At 40.8% G+C, this 18,186-nt stretch overlaps 1 protein-coding gene across 7 annotated transcripts in view; it reads right to left on the reverse strand.

Moving 5' to 3' along the window:
- Positions 1 to 18,186, reverse strand: part of LOC112617142 (CLIP-associating protein 1-like) — a 304,701-nt gene that overhangs the window by 32,042 nt on the left and 254,473 nt on the right. For all 7 annotated transcript variants that reach the window (XM_025373877.1, XM_025373871.1, XM_025373874.1 and 4 more), the window contains 3 exons: positions 15,568 to 15,711; positions 14,928 to 15,034; positions 5,436 to 5,586 (listed from right to left, as the gene is read on the reverse strand). In XM_025373877.1, coding sequence (XP_025229662.1) covers positions 5,436 to 5,586; positions 14,928 to 15,034; positions 15,568 to 15,711 — 402 coding nt within the window. The remainder of the gene's footprint in view (positions 1 to 5,435; positions 5,587 to 14,927; positions 15,035 to 15,567; positions 15,712 to 18,186) is intronic.

Genomic DNA, 18,186 nt, shown 5'->3' on the forward strand with positions numbered 1-18,186 from the left:
TCCAGTGAGTCCATTCTCAAAGGAAAGGTCTTAACTTTACATCAAAACGTTGGCAAGTAAATGTGTATTTTATATCTTTTAGGTTAAAATAGAACATTTAACGTGGATAATAAACAAATAATCCAATGGAGCCTTTTCATTTCATATGTGACCCGTTATCTCTGCAGCATGGCCCCTTTGGCTAGAATGTCCTTCCTGAAATAGTCTCCCTTATCTTCTATGCCACTACCCTCTCCTGGTCTCCCTCCTGTCAGCTCTAGCTTCTGTCCTTCCCTTAGTGCTGATGCTCCTTAGGATTCTGTCCTTATCCTTTACCTGGTGATTTCACTTACTCACTTTTCTTTAGTTATGTTCAAGCAACTAATCAATATCTCTCAAATGTCGAACTTCAGCCTGAATCACTGGCTGAAACAGACTGGTATATCCAAAGTCCTGATGGATATATTTGCTTAGATATTCCACAATTTCTGCAACTTGCATGTATTCAAAAGAGCATTCATTGTATTTCAAAGACAGCATCTCCTTCTAGAGTAATATTTCACTGAATTGCACTAGCATTTGCTCAATAGCCCCAGAAGACTTCTGATTCTTGTTTCTGCTCATGCCCTATTCAACCCCACTTCCTCCTGAATTATTCTCCATTCCAAAGTTAACAGTAGCCTGTCTAAAATATAAGTATGACTATGCCACTTCGCTGCTTAAAGATCCTTCAATGACTCTAATATCACCAGGGTAAAGTCACAGCATTGGTTGGGAATACCCCAGTGAGCACATCCTTACTGAGCTGGCCTCTGCAGCTCTGCTCTGAATCTCCCCAACCACTCCTCATGCCCAGTCTTCTCCACTTCATCCACTTCAAACAGGAAATCACACCATGCCCACGGCCATGTCTTAGTCTTCGAACAGGCCCTCCTCTGACTACAACCCTCCTACTCAACCTGACAAACTCCTCTGGACCTCCAGGCTTCAGTTCAGAGGTGACGACATCCTCTCTTTTGCACAGCTCATATGGTTTGGCTCTGTGTTCCCACCCAAATCTTATGTCAAATTGCAATTTCCAATATTCGATAAGGAACCTGGTGGGAGGTAATTGGATCATGGGGATGGAATTCCCCCTTGCTGTTCTCATGATAGTGAGTGAATTCTCATAAGACCTCGCTGTTTAGAAGTGTGTAGCACTTCCTCCTTTGCTCTCTCTCTCCTGCCACCATGTGAAGACCTACCTGCTTCTCCTTTGCCTTTCTGCCATGACTGTAAGTTTCCTGAGGCCTCCCCAGCCATGCCTCCAGTATAGTCTGTAGAACTGTGAGTTAATTAAACCTCTTTTCTTTATAAATTACCCAGTGTTAGGTAGTTCTTTATAGCAGTGTAAGAACTAATATAGAAAATTGGTACCAGAAGTGGGGTATTACAATAAAGATGCCTGAAAATGTGGAAGCAACTTTGGAGCTGGGTAATGGGCAGAGGTTGAAACAATTTGGAGGGATCAGAAGAAGACAGGAAAATGAAAGAAAAGTTTGAAACTTCCTAGAGACTTGTTGAATGGTTGTGACCAAAATGCTAATAGTGATATGGATAGTGAAGTCCAGGCTGAGGTGGTCACAGATGAAGATAATGAACTGGAGTAAAGGTCACTCTTGATATGCTCTAGCAAAGAGACTGGCAGCACTGTGCCCCTGCTCTAGAGATCTGTGGAACTTTGAAGTTGAGAGAGATGATTTAGGGTATCTGGTGGAAGAAATTTCTAAGCAGCAAAGTGTTCAAGATGTGGCCTGGCTGCTTCTAAAAGCCTCTGCTCATTTGCACAAACAAAAAAATGACCTGAAACTAGAACCTCTATTTAAAAAGGAAGCAGAGGGTAAAAGTTTGGAAAATTTGCAGCCCAACCGGGCAGCAGAAAAGAAAAACTCATTTTTGGGAAAGAATTCAAGGCTGCAGAAATTTGCATAAGTAATTAAAAGCCAAATGTGAATAGCCAAGACAGTGGAGTAAACGTCTCCAGGACATTTCAGAGACCTTCATGGCAGTCCCTCCCATCACAGACCTGGAGACCTAAGAGGGAAAAATGGTTTTGTGGGCCAGGCCCAGGGCCTTGCTGCTTTGTGCAGCCTTGGTACATGGTGCTCTGCATCCCAACTGCTCCAGCCCCAGCTATGGCTGAAAGGGGCCAAAGTACAGGTTGGGCTGTTGTTTCAGAGGGTGTAAACCCCAAGCCTTGGTGGCTTCCATGTGGTGTTGGGCCTGTGGGTATGCAGAAGGTAAGAAATGAGGTTTGGGAGCCTCCACCTCGATTTTAGAAAATGTATGGAAATGCCTGGATGTCCAGGCAAATGTCTGCTGCAGGAGCAGAACCCTCATGGAGAACCTCTAGTAGGGGAGTGCAGAGGAGAAATGTGGGGTTGGAGCCCCCACACAGAGTCCCCACTGGGACACTGCCTAGTGGAGCAGTGAGAAGAGGGCCACAGTTCTCCAGATCCCAGAATGGTAGATCCACCAACAGCTCTCAACATCAGCCCATGAAAGCAGCTGTAGGGGCTGTACCTTGCAGAGCCACAAGGGTGGAGCTGCCCAAAGCCTTGGGAGCCTACCCCTTGCATCAGTGTGTCCTGGATGTGAGACATGTAGTCAAAGGAGATTATTCTGGAGCTTTAAGATTTAATGACTGCCCTCCTGGGTTTCAGACTTGCATGGGACCTGTAGTCCCTTTGTTTTGGCCAATTTCTCCCTTTTGGAATGGGAGCATTTACCTAATGCCTGTAGCTCCATTGTATCTTGGAAGTCACTAATTTGTTTTTTATTTTACAGGTTCATAGTTGGAAGGGACTTGCTTTGTCTCAGATTAGACTTTGGACTTGGACTTTTGAGTTAATGGGGGAATGAGTTAAGACTTTGGAGGACTGTTGGGAAGGCATGACTGTGTTTTGAAATGTGAGGTCGTGAGATCTGGGAGGGGCAAGGGGTAGAATGATATGGTTTAGCTCTGTGTCCCCACCCATATCTCATGTCAAACTGTAATTTCCAGTGTTGGGGGAGGGACCTGGTGGGAGGTGACTGGATCATGGGGGTGGACTTCCCCCTTGCTGTTCTTATGATAGTGAGTTCTCACCAGATCTGGTTGTTTAAAACTGTACAGCACTTCTCTCTTCACTGTCTCTCTCCTGTCACCATGTGAAGACATGCTTGCTTCCCCTTATACCATGACTGTAAGTTTCCGGGGGCCTTCCCAGCCACAACTCCTGTATAACCTGTGGAACTGTGAGTCAATTAAACCTCTTTTCTTTATAAATTACCTAGTTTCTGGTAGTTTTCTTTTTTTTTGAGACAGAGTCCACTCTGTTGCCAGGCTGGAGTGCAGTGGCGTGATCTCGGCTCACTGCAACCTCCGCCTCCCGGGTTCAAGTGATTCTCCTGCCTCAGCCTCCTGAGTAGCTGGGACTACAGCTGTGCGCCACCAAGCCCAGCTAATTTTTGTATTTTTAGTAGAGACGGGGTTTCACCATGTTGGCCAGGATGGCCTCAATCTCCTGACCTTGTGATCTGCCTGCCTCAGCCTCCCAAAGTGCTGGGATTACAGGTGTGAGCCACCGCACCCGGCCTCTGATAGTTCTTTATAGCAGTGTGAGAACCGACTAATACAACATCCTCCCTAGGTACCACAACTAGCCACGGGTCTCCTGGATGCTGAGCAGTGGCCATACTCACTGCACCAGGATCTTGTGCTTATCTGTCTGCCTCTCCCATGAGACTGGAGCTCTCAGAAAGCCATGGTGGTGTCTGGTTCAGGCTCACTATTTTTATTACATCATGAAACATAACTATGTCCAGAATAAACAAAAGCAAACTGAGAAAAAAGGCACTTAACATTCCTTGAAAAGATAGCTGAGGGCTACTCTTTTGAAATTGAAATTTTGTAAAATTAATTACCTTGGGCCTCTTACTACTATTTTATGGTTATTATCAAAAAGACAAAAAATAACAAAGGTGAGGATGTGGAGAAAATGAAGTTCTTATATACCATCGGTGAGAATGTATATTAGTATAGCCATTATAGAAAACAGAACAGCGGTTTTTCAAAAACCTAAAAATGGAACTGCCGTACAACCAACAATTCCACTACTGGGAATTCATCCGAAGAAAAGGAAATCAGTATATCAAAGAGAAGCCTACACCCTCATGTTTGTTACAGCACTATTCACAACAGCCAAGATACAGAATCAACCTAAGTGTCCCTCAACAAATGAATGCATAAAGAAAATATGACATATATACACAATGGAATACTATTCAGCCATAAAAAGAAATGAAAGCCTATCATTCACAGCAACATGCATGAACTGGAGGACATTATGTTAAGTGAAAAAAGTCAGGTACATTAAGACCAAAATCATATATTCTCACTCATTTCTGGGAACTAATAAGAGTTGAGCTCATAGAAGTAGAGAGTAGAACTGTGGTTACTAGAGGCTGGGAAAGGTGGGGGTGGGGGAGGAAAAGAGGCTGGTTAATAGCTACAAAACTACAGCTAGGTAAGAGGAATAAGTTCTAATCCTCTATAGCAGGAGTCCCTAGCCCCCTTGCCATAGACTGGTATTGGTCTGTGGCCTGTTAGGAACTGGGCAGCACAGCAGGTGAGCAGTGGGCAAATGAGTGAAGCTTCATCTTATTTACAGCCACCCCGCATTGCTCACATTACTGCCTGAGCTCTGCCTCCTGTCAGATCAGTGGCAGCATTAAATTCTCATAGGAGCGTCAACTCTGTTGTGAACTGCACATGCAAGGGATCTAGATTGCGTGCTCCTTATGAGAGTCTAATGCTTGATGATCTGTCACTGTCTCCCATCACCCCCAGATAGGGCCATCTAGTTGCAGGAAAACAAGCTCAGGGCTCCCACTGATTCTACAACATAATGAGTTGTATAATTATTTCATTATATATTACAATATAGTAATAACAGAAATAAAGTACACAATAAATGTAACGTGCTTGAATCATCCCCAAACCATCCTCCCAACATGTGGCCCAGTCTGTGGAAAAATTATCTTCCACAAAACCAGTTCCTGGTGCCAAAAAGGTTGGGGACTGCTGCTGTATAGTACTGTAGGGTAAATACAGTTAACAACAGTTTATTGTGTACCTCCAAAACACTAGGAGAGAGAATTTTCAATGTTCCCAACACAAAGGAATGATAAATGAGGTGATGGATGTACTAATTACCTTGATTATTATACATTCTACACATGTATCAAAATATCACTTTGTAGCTCATAAATGTGTACAATTATTACATGCCAACTAAAACGAAAAGGAAAACATTATTTTAACTACAGGAAAAAAATAATGATGAAGCTCAGTAATCATGATGTTCAGTGTTCAGAAGTCTCATTATCTGTCATTTAACTGATACAGAGTTCTCTTTTAGCCTAGGCATACTTACAATATCACATTCCTTTTTGCCATCTCGTTTAATGGGCTCATTCAGATCTTCTTGGCTTCGAAAACTAAACTTTTCAATGGCTTCTGTAACTCCACGTAAAGAACTATAGATTTCTTCAGAGTTCAGGTTCTCTGTATCATAGTCCAGCATGCTAAAGATAAAAAATAATTTATTTCTTAAACTGAGGTACATACATGGAACTGAGAGGTGGGCATAAGTTACTTCCCATAATTTAAAGAATAAGACATATTTATAGTTTTGTTTATCAGGTGATTTGGAATGAAAAGGAGGCATATTTTGTTAGAGTACCACCACCGGACAATTACACATCTTCCTTGTTAAAACTACCAAACACATTACATCAGCACTCAATAAAAACCAGCGGGAAACAACAGTAACCACGAGAATGTAGGAACTCAAAGAGTGACACTGGTGACTGAAGGCACGAGATAATGAAAGTGGAAAAATAACTTTCTCATTTTGAAGATGGAAAAAAGGAGTTTGGTTGTTACTGGTCCCAAATGTACAAACTTAAGAGGAATGGGCAGTTGGAAATAAAGCTAGTACTACTAGCAAATTTCAAAGGGGCAAAGTAAATAACCTCACGAGACAAGGTTATACTCCCAGGTATCCAATCCAGAAAACAAATAAAACCCTATTAAAAAAACAAAAACAAAAACAAAAAAACAAAACAATCCTAGACTCAAAGTCAGATCCACCCTACAAACGGGCCCAGAAAGTCTAAGTCACACATCATCTCACCCAGGAGCCTGACTCTTCTACATGCTTCTGTTTGGAGTTTTAGAACCAAAGCAGATTTTATAAAAAGTCACATTCCTGGATGGACATCTAAGAATCCTCATAAAAGCAAGAAATCTTTGTTGTTCATGGACAAGTGTTATTGACTGCTGTCTTTATAGACATTGGGCATAGCAAAACATGAAGCAAAAAAGCCAAACAATCCTTTCTGGTGCACTATAGTTTGTCAACAAGTGCCCTGTAGATGTCTGGAAAGTGCACTGAAACAGGGAGAATCCTGAGAACAAAAACCATCCTGAGAATATAAAAGTTTTAAAAGCATGGGATGGATATACCAGCATAAAGCAAACAAAACATGAAGCAACAGTCAACCAAGGGCAAGTTAAAAAAAAAAAAAAAATCTTAGTTTAAATGTCACTTGTTTCAAGAAAAGATCAGATGAATTCACCTAATTTAATTTTTAAAATAGTCCTGAGCTATACTGAGGATTGCTAGGGACACGCAAAGAATCCTTGGCTGTATGTAAGTAAGCATGCAACACTGTTTAAGGACTAAAGAAAAGCAATCTTCCTGTTCTTCAAGAGAGTAGTAACTGAAGAAACTAAGTATCCTTCCTACACGACCAATCCTATACATTCCCCCAAAGTGAGTTTCCTGTAATGTAAAAATGATGAATATTTACTAAGTACTCTTCCTTAAGTACTCTGCCCTTAAAAAAAAAAAAAAAAAAGGTTTGGGCAGATGAGCAAGGTAAGATTTGGAGAGCTCTCACTTGGAGTGGCCAGATCTCTACTGGCTTGATGTTGCAATGATCCAAGTGTTTTCTAGGGCTGGTAAGTTCTAGAGCCCAAGAGCTGACCACAATCTCAAAGATGGGAGCTATTTGTCTAGAATTGCAAATACGGCCCAGATAAAACCCACTTTTCCTGATGAATGAAAGAAAATACATAACCCAATTGTATTCGGAGCGTTCACAAAAAAACCAAACAAACAACAACAACAAAAAAATTTCAACTCGAAGATTGACTTGAGCATCAACCAAAAAGAAATGTGAACCTTAAACAGGTATGCTGTTGAAATTCCATGTCTCAACTGATAGGAGGTAGAATAAAAAATTTGAACAGAATTTAAGATCTCAACCTCTTCTATGTTCACAAGGCTGTCTGTCAAAGAGGCAACACTCCTTAGACGTGAGGAAGGCAGGACCAAGGGGCCAGAGGCTCCCCTCCTCCTTCTGAGGACACCACAATACTAGCTCATGTACAGACAAGGCATTTATACATCTGGCCAGTACACTATGTTTTATATATAAAGACTGAGTATTATGACTCAAACAAAAAATATATATACAAGATGTAAAAAAAAAAAAAAATGCCTTAAAATACTTTTAATCACAACAACCAAAAATAACAGCATAGCCCATGCAAAAGAAAAAAATCCAAAAAACTGAAAGAACGATGGGATGGACAAGAGGAAGTCTGGCGGAACGTTCAAGTTTTTTAAGGGATGTCACAATATTATTTTCCATATGTCGCTTCAGATAATGTCAGCTTTCAGATAATTCATCTCATTATTCTTAACCTGAACTTTCCTAAAAATATTTCATTTCAGATCACATCACTTCACTATTACAATAGCCTCTTTTTAGAATAAGAAAATAAAGGATTCTGCCAGGTAATTTCCTCCTTCTCACTTTGAATTAATAAACCAACTCAAACTCCCAATTTAGGAGCACCATTTGCAGAACTAAGAACAATCGAAGGTGTCTTCTTTTAGACGCACTAGCCTGAGGTTTGAAGTATCTCCTTGGTATGAAGCTAAAACAGTGAGCTGCAGGTGAGAGGCATAACTGCTTAGCTCTAGGAGGAAATGGACCATGCTACTTTCTTTGCTATTTTTATGCTTTGGCTTGATTTGTAGTTTTCCAAATCAGTATCTGTTAAGTTCTCACTTAAAGGAAAAAGGAATTTCCCATGAAAGCCATTATCAAGGAGGGTAGATATTATGTCCTCACAAGCGGTATATGAGGGAGCCGCAGGACGGCCTCAGAAGTGGACTGAGAAGAGAACTGGGGAAACCTCAGTCTGCCATCTGCCCCACAGCCCGTCTTGTTTCAGCCCTGAGACAACCCCAGGACATAATTCTTGGGTTAGAGGTCAGGCCCTGATCACCTGTAAATACTCTGGTTAGACTCCAGAAGGGTTCTCTTAGGGTTTTTTAGATTAGGGAGAATTCCTTAATCAGTCAATAGTCACTGACCTAAGGTTAGGCTTACGTCAGGCCATGCCACCCAACATGGAAGCTGAATGCGGCCCTGGGCTTGCCCGCTGAAGGATTCATGTCGTGGGGAGGGAGGAGGGCATGGGGTCAGGTCTCCAAGAGAGAGAAACTGGAGAGAGAAGTCTGCCTTCTTTGTCATTTTGTAGCAAAAGGGTACAATGTATAGATTGAGCATAGTCATTCTTTGTTATGGAATCAACAGGATTTTGGCACAGAGCAAAGAAACAGGCATATAGATTCCCTCTTAGTTTTATGTAACTGATAGGTTTTCTAAATGTAAAAGTCTCTAGTCAACTATCCCTGCCTCCAATGGGCAACAGAAGTTGTAAGCATTTAGTAAGCATTCTCTCTTAATGAGTTAGGTCAACACGTATTATTGTGTACATATGTGAAACATGATCCTAGGAATGGGATGTGCTCTGGTGGGATAATCCTGATGTGTGGCTGGCAGTGAAGCTGAGTGCCCATGAGGGCATACGGGTCAACATACTGGGAGATAGTCAACAAACTGATCTTACACTTGGAGGCACAGCTAACCTTAAAAAAAAGAAAAAGGAGTGACCTGCTTTGTTAACATTAAAGACAGTAGCCGTCTCCTCGTCTGCTTGCCCTAACCTTGTGTATCTAGAAACATTCATTGCAGGGTTCTCTGTACACTTTAGAAATGACTTTTAGAGGTATAAGAGCTTCAAAAGGAAGGTGTTGTTAAAATATTTCATTTACTGTTTTTGGCTTCACTATGTAGATTATTTGTATTCCACAAAAGTCAGAATACAAATCTGTGCAAAAGCTATCTATGAAGCATTTCAAAAGTAACAGACCGTTTTTTTTTGTTTGTTTTTTGTTTTTTTTAACCCTTTTCCTATCACACCCTCTATCATAGAGGGTAGAAACTCATCTCACAAAGCACAATGACAGCTGGACTGCCCGGTGCTCTAACAGGTTTCTAGGGAAGAGATTCTCTGATCTTTGGACCTTATAAAAAGCATCCCCAAGAGACCCTGAAATAGACATCTGCAGTACTATGTGGACCCTTCTCTGCACCATCTGTCAGCATCTGAGGGAAGCCCACCCCGTCTTCCAGACTCATAAATAACTGTTGCATAACCAGTGTCCATGATGCTGCACTCGGCATCAACTGTGGGGGTGCATGAGGTGACTGACAGTTCTCCTTCTTAGAGGCAGGGCATCCTTAGTGAGCTAAAACAGTTATCCTGCCTCGTGGGGATTCCTTTCTGGATGTGTGTGCTCAGACTACCCTCATATGACAGTATATTAGGAAAGAAATCAGTTATATATAGTCAATAGCATGGCTGAGAGTGAGAGGTGTGGTTTGGGAAAGAGTAGGTCTCCTGGCTTCTCAGGGGAATGCCTTCTGCACTTTAGACACATGCTAAGGAAACAGCTCCCACTATTGCCCACGCTGACCTCACAGCATTTCCTGAGCTCTTTCTGGGGGCTGAGCACTGCCATGTACAGAAAGGCCCACAATAGTGGGCGGTGATGAATCTGATCAGGTTATAAAGGGTCATCTGTCCCTGTGACACAGCAGGAACCGTACTTGTGAGATTTGGCAAAGATCACGCACCTGCTCACACTTCTCACCAAGGCTCTACTCCTGCTATGTGACACCAAGAAAGGGACCACACTGGAGGCAGCTTAGAGGCTTTCCCAAAGACCTGAGACGACCTTGGAAACGCAATAATATTGTGACACCTCAGACAAGTTTGACAGGTAGCTTGTTACCTGGGAGAGTAAGAGCGCCTGAGAGCCTTGTGGGAGGGAGCGGTGGGGATGGAGTTAGGCTGAGAAAAGGGAGGTGGGTGCTTCGCTAACCCGTCGGCACTCCAACCCCATAACCGACTGCAGTGATCAGAAGAGGAAAATCAGAGAGAAACACAAAAAGCAAAGGGGAGGGGAGCAGGAAAGCACTACACACTAAGTGTCTTAGTCTCTTCTTTCCTTGACAAAGTTCTATTAAAGTTAATCAGAGCAAAATTAGCACTTCATCATACAGAGAAAAGAACAAATTTTGTTTTACAATTTGGTCCTTGATGAGACTGGTTTATTCTTTCCCCTCCCAACCATGGAATGTGTTTACTACTTAAAATCACATGAGATTCCAAGAGTGTCTATGTGAGAGACTGTGTGTATGTGGGAGTATGAGGGGGTGTGTGTATCTGCATGCACTGGGAAGGACATAACACAATACACAAGAAAATATGGATGTTCACTTTCAGTTAACTCATCAGTTATTTTAGAAAGAACCAAATAAAAATCATGGGGCCTCAATTCAAATGGGACCAGAGGGACTCCAGAAGGAGGACTCAGAGACCGTGCTACTCTGACCAGAACTCTCCAATGTGGAGCAGTGCATTCTCTGGGGCTGTGATCCAGTTGGATGGTGTTCAGAAACAGCACAAGCTGTTTCCTTCTGAAACACGAGTAGCACCACTAGAGGGCTAGTGTGTTAAGTCTCAGCTGGCCAGCTCAGAGTACCAGGTCATAAAAAACAAACCTCTCTGCTCATGTCACCTAATATGAGAACTGAAATTCTTCTGGGAACACAAGTATTCATCTTCCCTTTGCAAATGTCACTGGGTGCCTGGGCTTGCAGAGGCTCTGAAGGAGAGTTCTAACAACTGCTGCAATTCAAAAGGATTGAGGGAAAGCCTGGGAAAGTGGGGAGCTGGGCTGGCTGGTGATGTGGGGGAAGGCCAGGGTGGAGTCCATGGCATCAGCGCCAGGGCACCTACAGAACAGCCCTGCCTGCCACTGGCATTCACTGGCATCATCACAGCGGGAGCCTCTGCATGCTAGTCTTCCCTGAGCACAGGTATAGCTCTGCTTTATAAGGAAAATAAGTCATGGAGATGTGAAGTCACTGCCGTACAGAGGCCTAAAGACACACTGGCCTCTATGTGAGGCACACACTGGGTCAGACACACACAGTGGGTTGGAGGTGAGGGCACAGGAGGGATGCAGGTGACACCTCCGGCTGGGCGTCTGCTTGGGGAAGGAGGGGCAGACACACCCACCTCCGAGTGTGGGGCGGAGTCTCCCTGTTAAGCCCACTTTGATTCGATCCATACTCTGGATCCTCTCACAAGAGGGCCACTAAAAATGACTTCCTATTGCTAGGGACACGCACGCTATTTACAGAGTCATCCCGCTCTATGACATGTTTGCCAAGAACAGATGGCAGACCAGAGCAAGGACCACCATATACTTTTTTCTCTTAAAGGAAATGGACTTCAGATGATTTCTGAAGCCCCGTGCAGCTCAGTGTTTCATTTACCATAAAATCACATTGGGTAAAATATAAATATGTACTTCACATATTTATATAGGCAGTTTACTCTTTCACACAGAAATGATGTCTAACAGAATGTTTTACAAAAGTTTAACCTATTATCTACAGCATCTCTACTACTACTGGGTTGATTAAAAAAAAAAAAATTACTTCCTCACTGGTGAGAGATATATCCATATATATTTTTTATATATGTATATATATAAATAAATAAATATGACAGGGTCTCATTCTGTTGTCCAGGCTAGAGTGCAGCTCACTGAAGCCTCCATGTCCTGGGCTCAAGCAATCCTCCCACCTCAGCCTCCCAGGCGTGTGGCACCATGTCCGGCTACTTTTTACGCTTTGTAGAGACAGGATCTCACTATGTTGCCCAGGCTACTTTCAAACTCCTGGGCTGAAGCAGTCCTCCCACACTGGCCTCCCAAAGTGCTGGGATTACAGGCATCAGTCACCATGTCCAGCCGCTAGTGGTATTTTTAAACAATTATCAGATTTATCATTTTAGAATAGTTTCTTACTATCATCATGATCCAAGTATAAGTTCATTTTGACAGTTAAAATTAGACTTAAAACAGGCCAGGTGTGGTGGCTCATGCCTTTAATTCCAGCACGTTGGGAAGCAGAGGTGGGTGGATAACCTGGGGTCAGGAGTTCGAGACTCCGTCTACTAAAAATACAAAAATTAGCCTGCCGTGGTGGTGAAGGCCTGTAGTCCCAGCTACTCAAGAGGCTGAGACATGAGAATCGCTTGAATTCAGAAGGCAGAGGTTGCAGTGAGCAGAGATCATGCCACTGCACTCCAGCCTGGGTGACAGAGTGAGACTCAGTCTCCAAATAAATAAATAAATAAATTTGACTGAAAACAAATAATTGGTAATAGCTTTTCCCCTACAGAATAAAAGGCTAACACTGTTTGGTCAAGATAACTCAAAGGAATGGCAGGTTGCAGAAAATCAACAATTTAAGAGCAATGCTCAGAAAAAATAGCTGAGATTATATAAAACAGATCTGTCTACCTTTCTATAGTCTCCTTAAATGAGGTAACCTACTCAATTCTATTTAGTGCAGTAATCCATTTCTTTTATCATTTTCCTTTAGAAAATATGTAGCCTATTTGAATATTTCTAGTGACATGATAACATGAGGCAGTTTTTCCCACTGCCGGACAGTTTTAGTTGCAAGAAAAACTATTTCTTCCGTGAGCTCAAGTTGGCTGAGGCCATCTGGCTATCTATGCACTGAATGATGGCAAGTTTAAAAAAATGTATTTTTCCAAGAAAGAAACTACATAAATAACTCCCTAAAGAAGAATCTGAAAACAAGAAAATATTTAGACCACACATGAACTACCGAATATTGAAAATAAATCTCGTTTCCTCCACTGATCTGTAACTATAAATAAAAGTTAAGATGAGGCCAATTAAGAAGGGATAATGACCTTGAAAAACAAAATTTTTAATGACTTGAGGACCCATGGAGATTGACTTAGCCAGTTTCAGCTCTGATGAATGATACTAACAGCATTAACAAGTTTTTACTTAGATTAGTAGCACAAATAATAATAAAATGCTTAATATGAGTTATACCTTTTGACTTACTATCTAAAGAATGTGCCACCCTAAGAATGCAATAACTAAAAGACGTATGAACTGTATGTTATGGAAGAAAAGACTTCCCAATTAATATTGTGTAACTATCTCTTCTAGACAGAGGCAACAATTTACAGAAAATTCAAGTTTTGCATATAAGTTTCTCCACTAGGAAAGACAATTTTATGATTTTACTGTCACCACTGTACCACCATATTCTTTAGACATACATGGTAGTATTAAGGAAAAAAAAAAAAATGGCTAAACCTCAGTCACACCTGGGGAAAGTCAAGCATATTTTCATTAGTCTCTGGTCTCAATTTTTTAATTGTAACAGCCTGTTGAAGCCATGACAATACAGACCAAATCTGGAGACATAATATCACATTGCCATCTACCTAAATATAGTGCAGAGAGACATTTGGGGGAGTAAACATAAGGGCAATCTAAACAGCAAGATAAGACAGCTACAGAAAATACTTGGTTTCACCAAGAGGAAAATACACATTTCTTATGTTCCAAAGTATTTAAAGGATATGAGGAACTGGAAATCTAGAGTGATAAGGAAGAAGTGTGGGAGACTCTCGATCATTTAAAAAACTAAATGTAAAAGCAATTATGTTTTGATATCTTCCTAGTAACAAGGTCCTATTAAAAGGAAAACAGCATACTTGTCGTACTTCATTTCATTTTCAGATCTCGGTGCCAGCAGCCTTCAGGACAAAAGCTTACTGGTTTGTATTGTTAGTGATCCCAAAGAGTTAATCCTGTAGACAGAGCATGTGTGCCCCTTGCTGGTCCAGACACTGGCTCTTTCATCAAAATTCTCGCCTGTAGGGCAACTACTTTGAGTGGGGCCATGGGTCACTCCCAGCTCATGTGAGGGGGGTCACTAAAGCCACCACACAGACTTCTAAAGGCTCTGGTCAGATGGTGAAGTATTACTAAAGATCCCGACAAAGCAGGTTCTCTTTTTAAGTCACTGCCTCAGCTTCTATAGGGCCAATATTTGCATGGTCCCAATAAGAGTATGAAATGTGGACCCAATTTTAGTTCTCAGATTCTAAATCACAGTACTTCAGAGCAGCATTCTGCTTCAAACATGACAGCAACTATGTTTAGAATGACTACTTGGGTTAAAAAACGATCCCAGACTTGGTGTAACTGACTATAACAAGTTGGCTTGGATGACTAAATACCTTCAGGTTCTACCACTTGCAGAACAGGTAATGAGCTTCTACATGGATTCTATGCAAAACAGTACTAAATGTAAACTTTCAGTTGTAGGTACTATTAGGTACCAGTGAGTGTTTAGAGCTACTAGAACCAGAGAACATTCAGCACACACCACTCATCTTACCATAGAAGTTAACCCCTTTGCGGAAGATTATACAGTTACAATTTGAGTGAGGACTAGAACCCATGGTTCTTGATACTCAATATTCTTTTTGTTATTTAGCTTAGTCTAAAAAATCTAGAAATAGGCTGCACAGCAATTAAGGTGCTTTAGTTTGTTTAATTCTGTGGAAAGTAAAGAAATGACCTTACCTTGGAGACAGACCCCCATGGGAACAGTTGGTGGGTGAGGTTAGGGGGCTGGTCCTGCTGCTGGTGTGTCGGGAGGGCGTTCGGCCAATCGTATTGCTTGGAGAGCCCTGGGGTGAAGCAGAATAGGCATCATTATTCCAGTGCTGTACATAGAATATTATTCTATTCTCTCCTTGGTCTTTTAATCCACATGTAAATAAATGGGTAGAATCTGCCCAGGATGGTTCCCCCGCCCCTCAGAATCATAAGGCCAATTTTAAGTGCATATAAACCAAAAATGCATAATCATCATACAGGCACTCCTGGAGTCGAGTGCCTGATGTTGGGTGTGCCAGAGTGACAGACAAAATTGAGCATCTGCATCTTTCCAGTGTTGAAAAATAAGACCAACTCAGTGAATGAATGACTAATTGGATAGCCTAGTGAAAACGTAGCTGACTGAACAACCTAAGGAAAAAGGCCATACTTAAATATCAGATTCATTCATTCACGGGGCTCAGGATGGCCCCATCCTCAGGATGCTCGGCATTTCCCGAAAGAGGACAAGGAAACGGGGTACTCTATGAGAGTAGGTTCTAGGTAATGGCTCCGCAGAGGTCATGGACATCACAGAGGCACCAACCGTGACCAAAGCACTCACCACACTGGTGTTACTGGAATTCTTGAGGTGGTTGTGCAGGAGTTTGGTGGCACCATCCTGGAATGTTTTTGGCAAGGCACCAAGTAACATGGTAAATTCAGGAGTATTCAATTCAAACAGAGAGATTAGCACAATTTGTGCTGCCTAGAAAAAGGAACCATGATTAATCTATGTAACGTACAATAGGTCCTTCATCAAAATGTTGATAAAAGTTGTTTTTAAAAAATATTTTATACATAAAATCACTAACAAGAGGGCATTCTAGGCATCAAAAACAAAGAAGCATCTGAAGAAAATAATATCAATCATTAGTCTGACTTCAATCTGGAAAATAAACTCTGGCTTCACTTTAATGTCCTGGCCTTGGAATTCCACAGCACACTAATAATAAATTCCTAGAACTTTTCTTTCGTTATCTGGTACTAGGAAGGAAGCTGGTAAATAGCTAAATGAAACAATTAAAAAGTTTAAAAAGTTTAAGACTGATCCCACTTGAATAATTCAGAACTGAACAGGGATCTCAGTGCACCTTGGAGAGCACATATTTTTAAACAAGCTGCATTAGGTTATCCTGAGAAGCCACATTTCTCTTGACTAAGAAACACGAGAAAACGAGTATAAATACCTCCGAAAAACTTCTACTTTTACACCTATAAACCAAGGAGAGAGACTTCTGAGAAGCAAACCGGACTTTGAAGGAGTCTACATTAAAAACGTGCTCTTCTGCCTTTTGGAAAATGTTCTACTTTTGCTTATTAATTGAGTCAACACACTGCAAGCCTGCTTGTAATGACTGCGGTAGCGAGGTAGGCAAAGCAGTAAGAGTAGTCAACAAGACTTGGGCTTCTAGTAAGTGATGTGCTTTCTATGGATTTAGTAGCAGGCAATCTGAGCTTAAAGCACAATGCCTGAGGAATTAATTATAATAGTTTTCATTTACAAAAGCCAAGCCAAAAAAAATTTAGTAAATACTAATTGGCATTTCTTATTAATTTCTAAGAGTCAAGGGAAAGAAAAAGACACAAAAAACTGTCTGTGAATATAATCACTTCTTTTTCGTTTTTAACCATAAAGATTTTACAAACATAAAGTCTTTCCAAAGACCGTAATTTTTAAGATTGCAGTAATTATTCAGAATTTCTTTCCATGACATAGAATATTACACAAAAAATGTGCTTGCAGAGAGAATCTTTTGGAAATAAAAATCACAAAATAGTTCAAGGATTTTATAAGGCTACAATTAATTATACGTCCAGTTAGGACAAAATTACTATTTTGTGCATGGAGAAGGAAAAGAAATCCAAAAACCCAAAGGTATTTAACCAAAAATAAGAATTATGAATTTAAAAATATAATCAAAAATTACTTTAACATTTTGAAATCATTCATCAAAGCATTGGGCAAAAGTACATTACTCTTCCCCCCTTTAATTTCAAATACAGTCATCAATACCTTTTCCACCCAAATTAAATCATAAGTGGCCAAAATATTTTTATGACATGGGCAAAAAACATTATTATTGATTTTACTAAAATATGCTTTTCTACATTTCATTTTGGAAACATTTTAAACAAATTATCTGAAGGAATCTACTTCACCAACAATTTAATGTACTGTTAATTTGATATGTACATTTGTATAACAGAACAAGTTTTTCCAAAACTCATGCGAAATAGCCTGCATATTTTTAAAACACATTGTATTAGGTGTTAGGAAAAAACCAATGCATGCAGAAAAATAATGCACTACAAGAAGAAAGCAAGCAGCAGCCTGGAATTGCAGCAGGAAAAACACATCAATGTCATCAATTTAATTAAAAAATATTGGCACTTAAATTTTGTTGACTGAAAATGGCATCTGAAGGTTATAAAACATATAATTACCTTCTTGAATAGTATGCTTTTTATGTCAAATGTGCCACTGCCTTTATTTAAGAGACAATATTTCTTCCCAGAATGTTATCTAATGTCTCAAGCTAACTTGAGGCTTTTCATGATGCAAATTATAAACTTAGTAGCTTAAAGTATTTCCAAAGTAAAATCTTTTAAAAATAAGATCCAAGTTCTAGAAACTGGTAGAAAGTATCATTGAAATATACATTTTTTTCCTACGAAAAGAGGCGGGGGTCTCATTGCCCAGGCTGGAGTGCAGTGGCTATCTACAGGTCCAATCACAGTGCACTGCAGCTCGAACTCCTGTGCTCCAAGCAATCCTACTGCCTCAGTCTCTGGAGTAGCTGGGATTATAGGCATATAGTGCCCGGCCCAAGTATCCAATTTTTAAAAGATTTTATATCAGAGTTTTGCAAGGAATTAGACTGTTATTATTTTCAAATATTTTATCTCTGACCCTCTGAATTAGTGAGAAGTTAAAATGGAATCCAAGCAAGGAAGAAAACTGGGTTATATTTATCATTACCATCAATATGATCTCATTAAACAAGTAATTCCAGATATAGAACTGGGCTGGAGAGATGCATTTAAAAAGCCTGGGGCATAGCTCATGTTCACCAGTGACTCAAAAAGCGGAGTACGCCACTGTTCTTGTCTGCATATCTGAACTGTTGTCTTCGTAAGAGGCAAGACCATTAGGCAGCCAGATGAAAAACTCAAGAGTACT

Source organism: Theropithecus gelada, unplaced genomic scaffold (assembly GCF_003255815.1).
Source record: "Theropithecus gelada isolate Dixy unplaced genomic scaffold, Tgel_1.0 HiC_scaffold_15884, whole genome shotgun sequence".
In the NCBI taxonomy this organism is placed as follows: domain Eukaryota; kingdom Metazoa; phylum Chordata; class Mammalia; order Primates; family Cercopithecidae; genus Theropithecus; species Theropithecus gelada.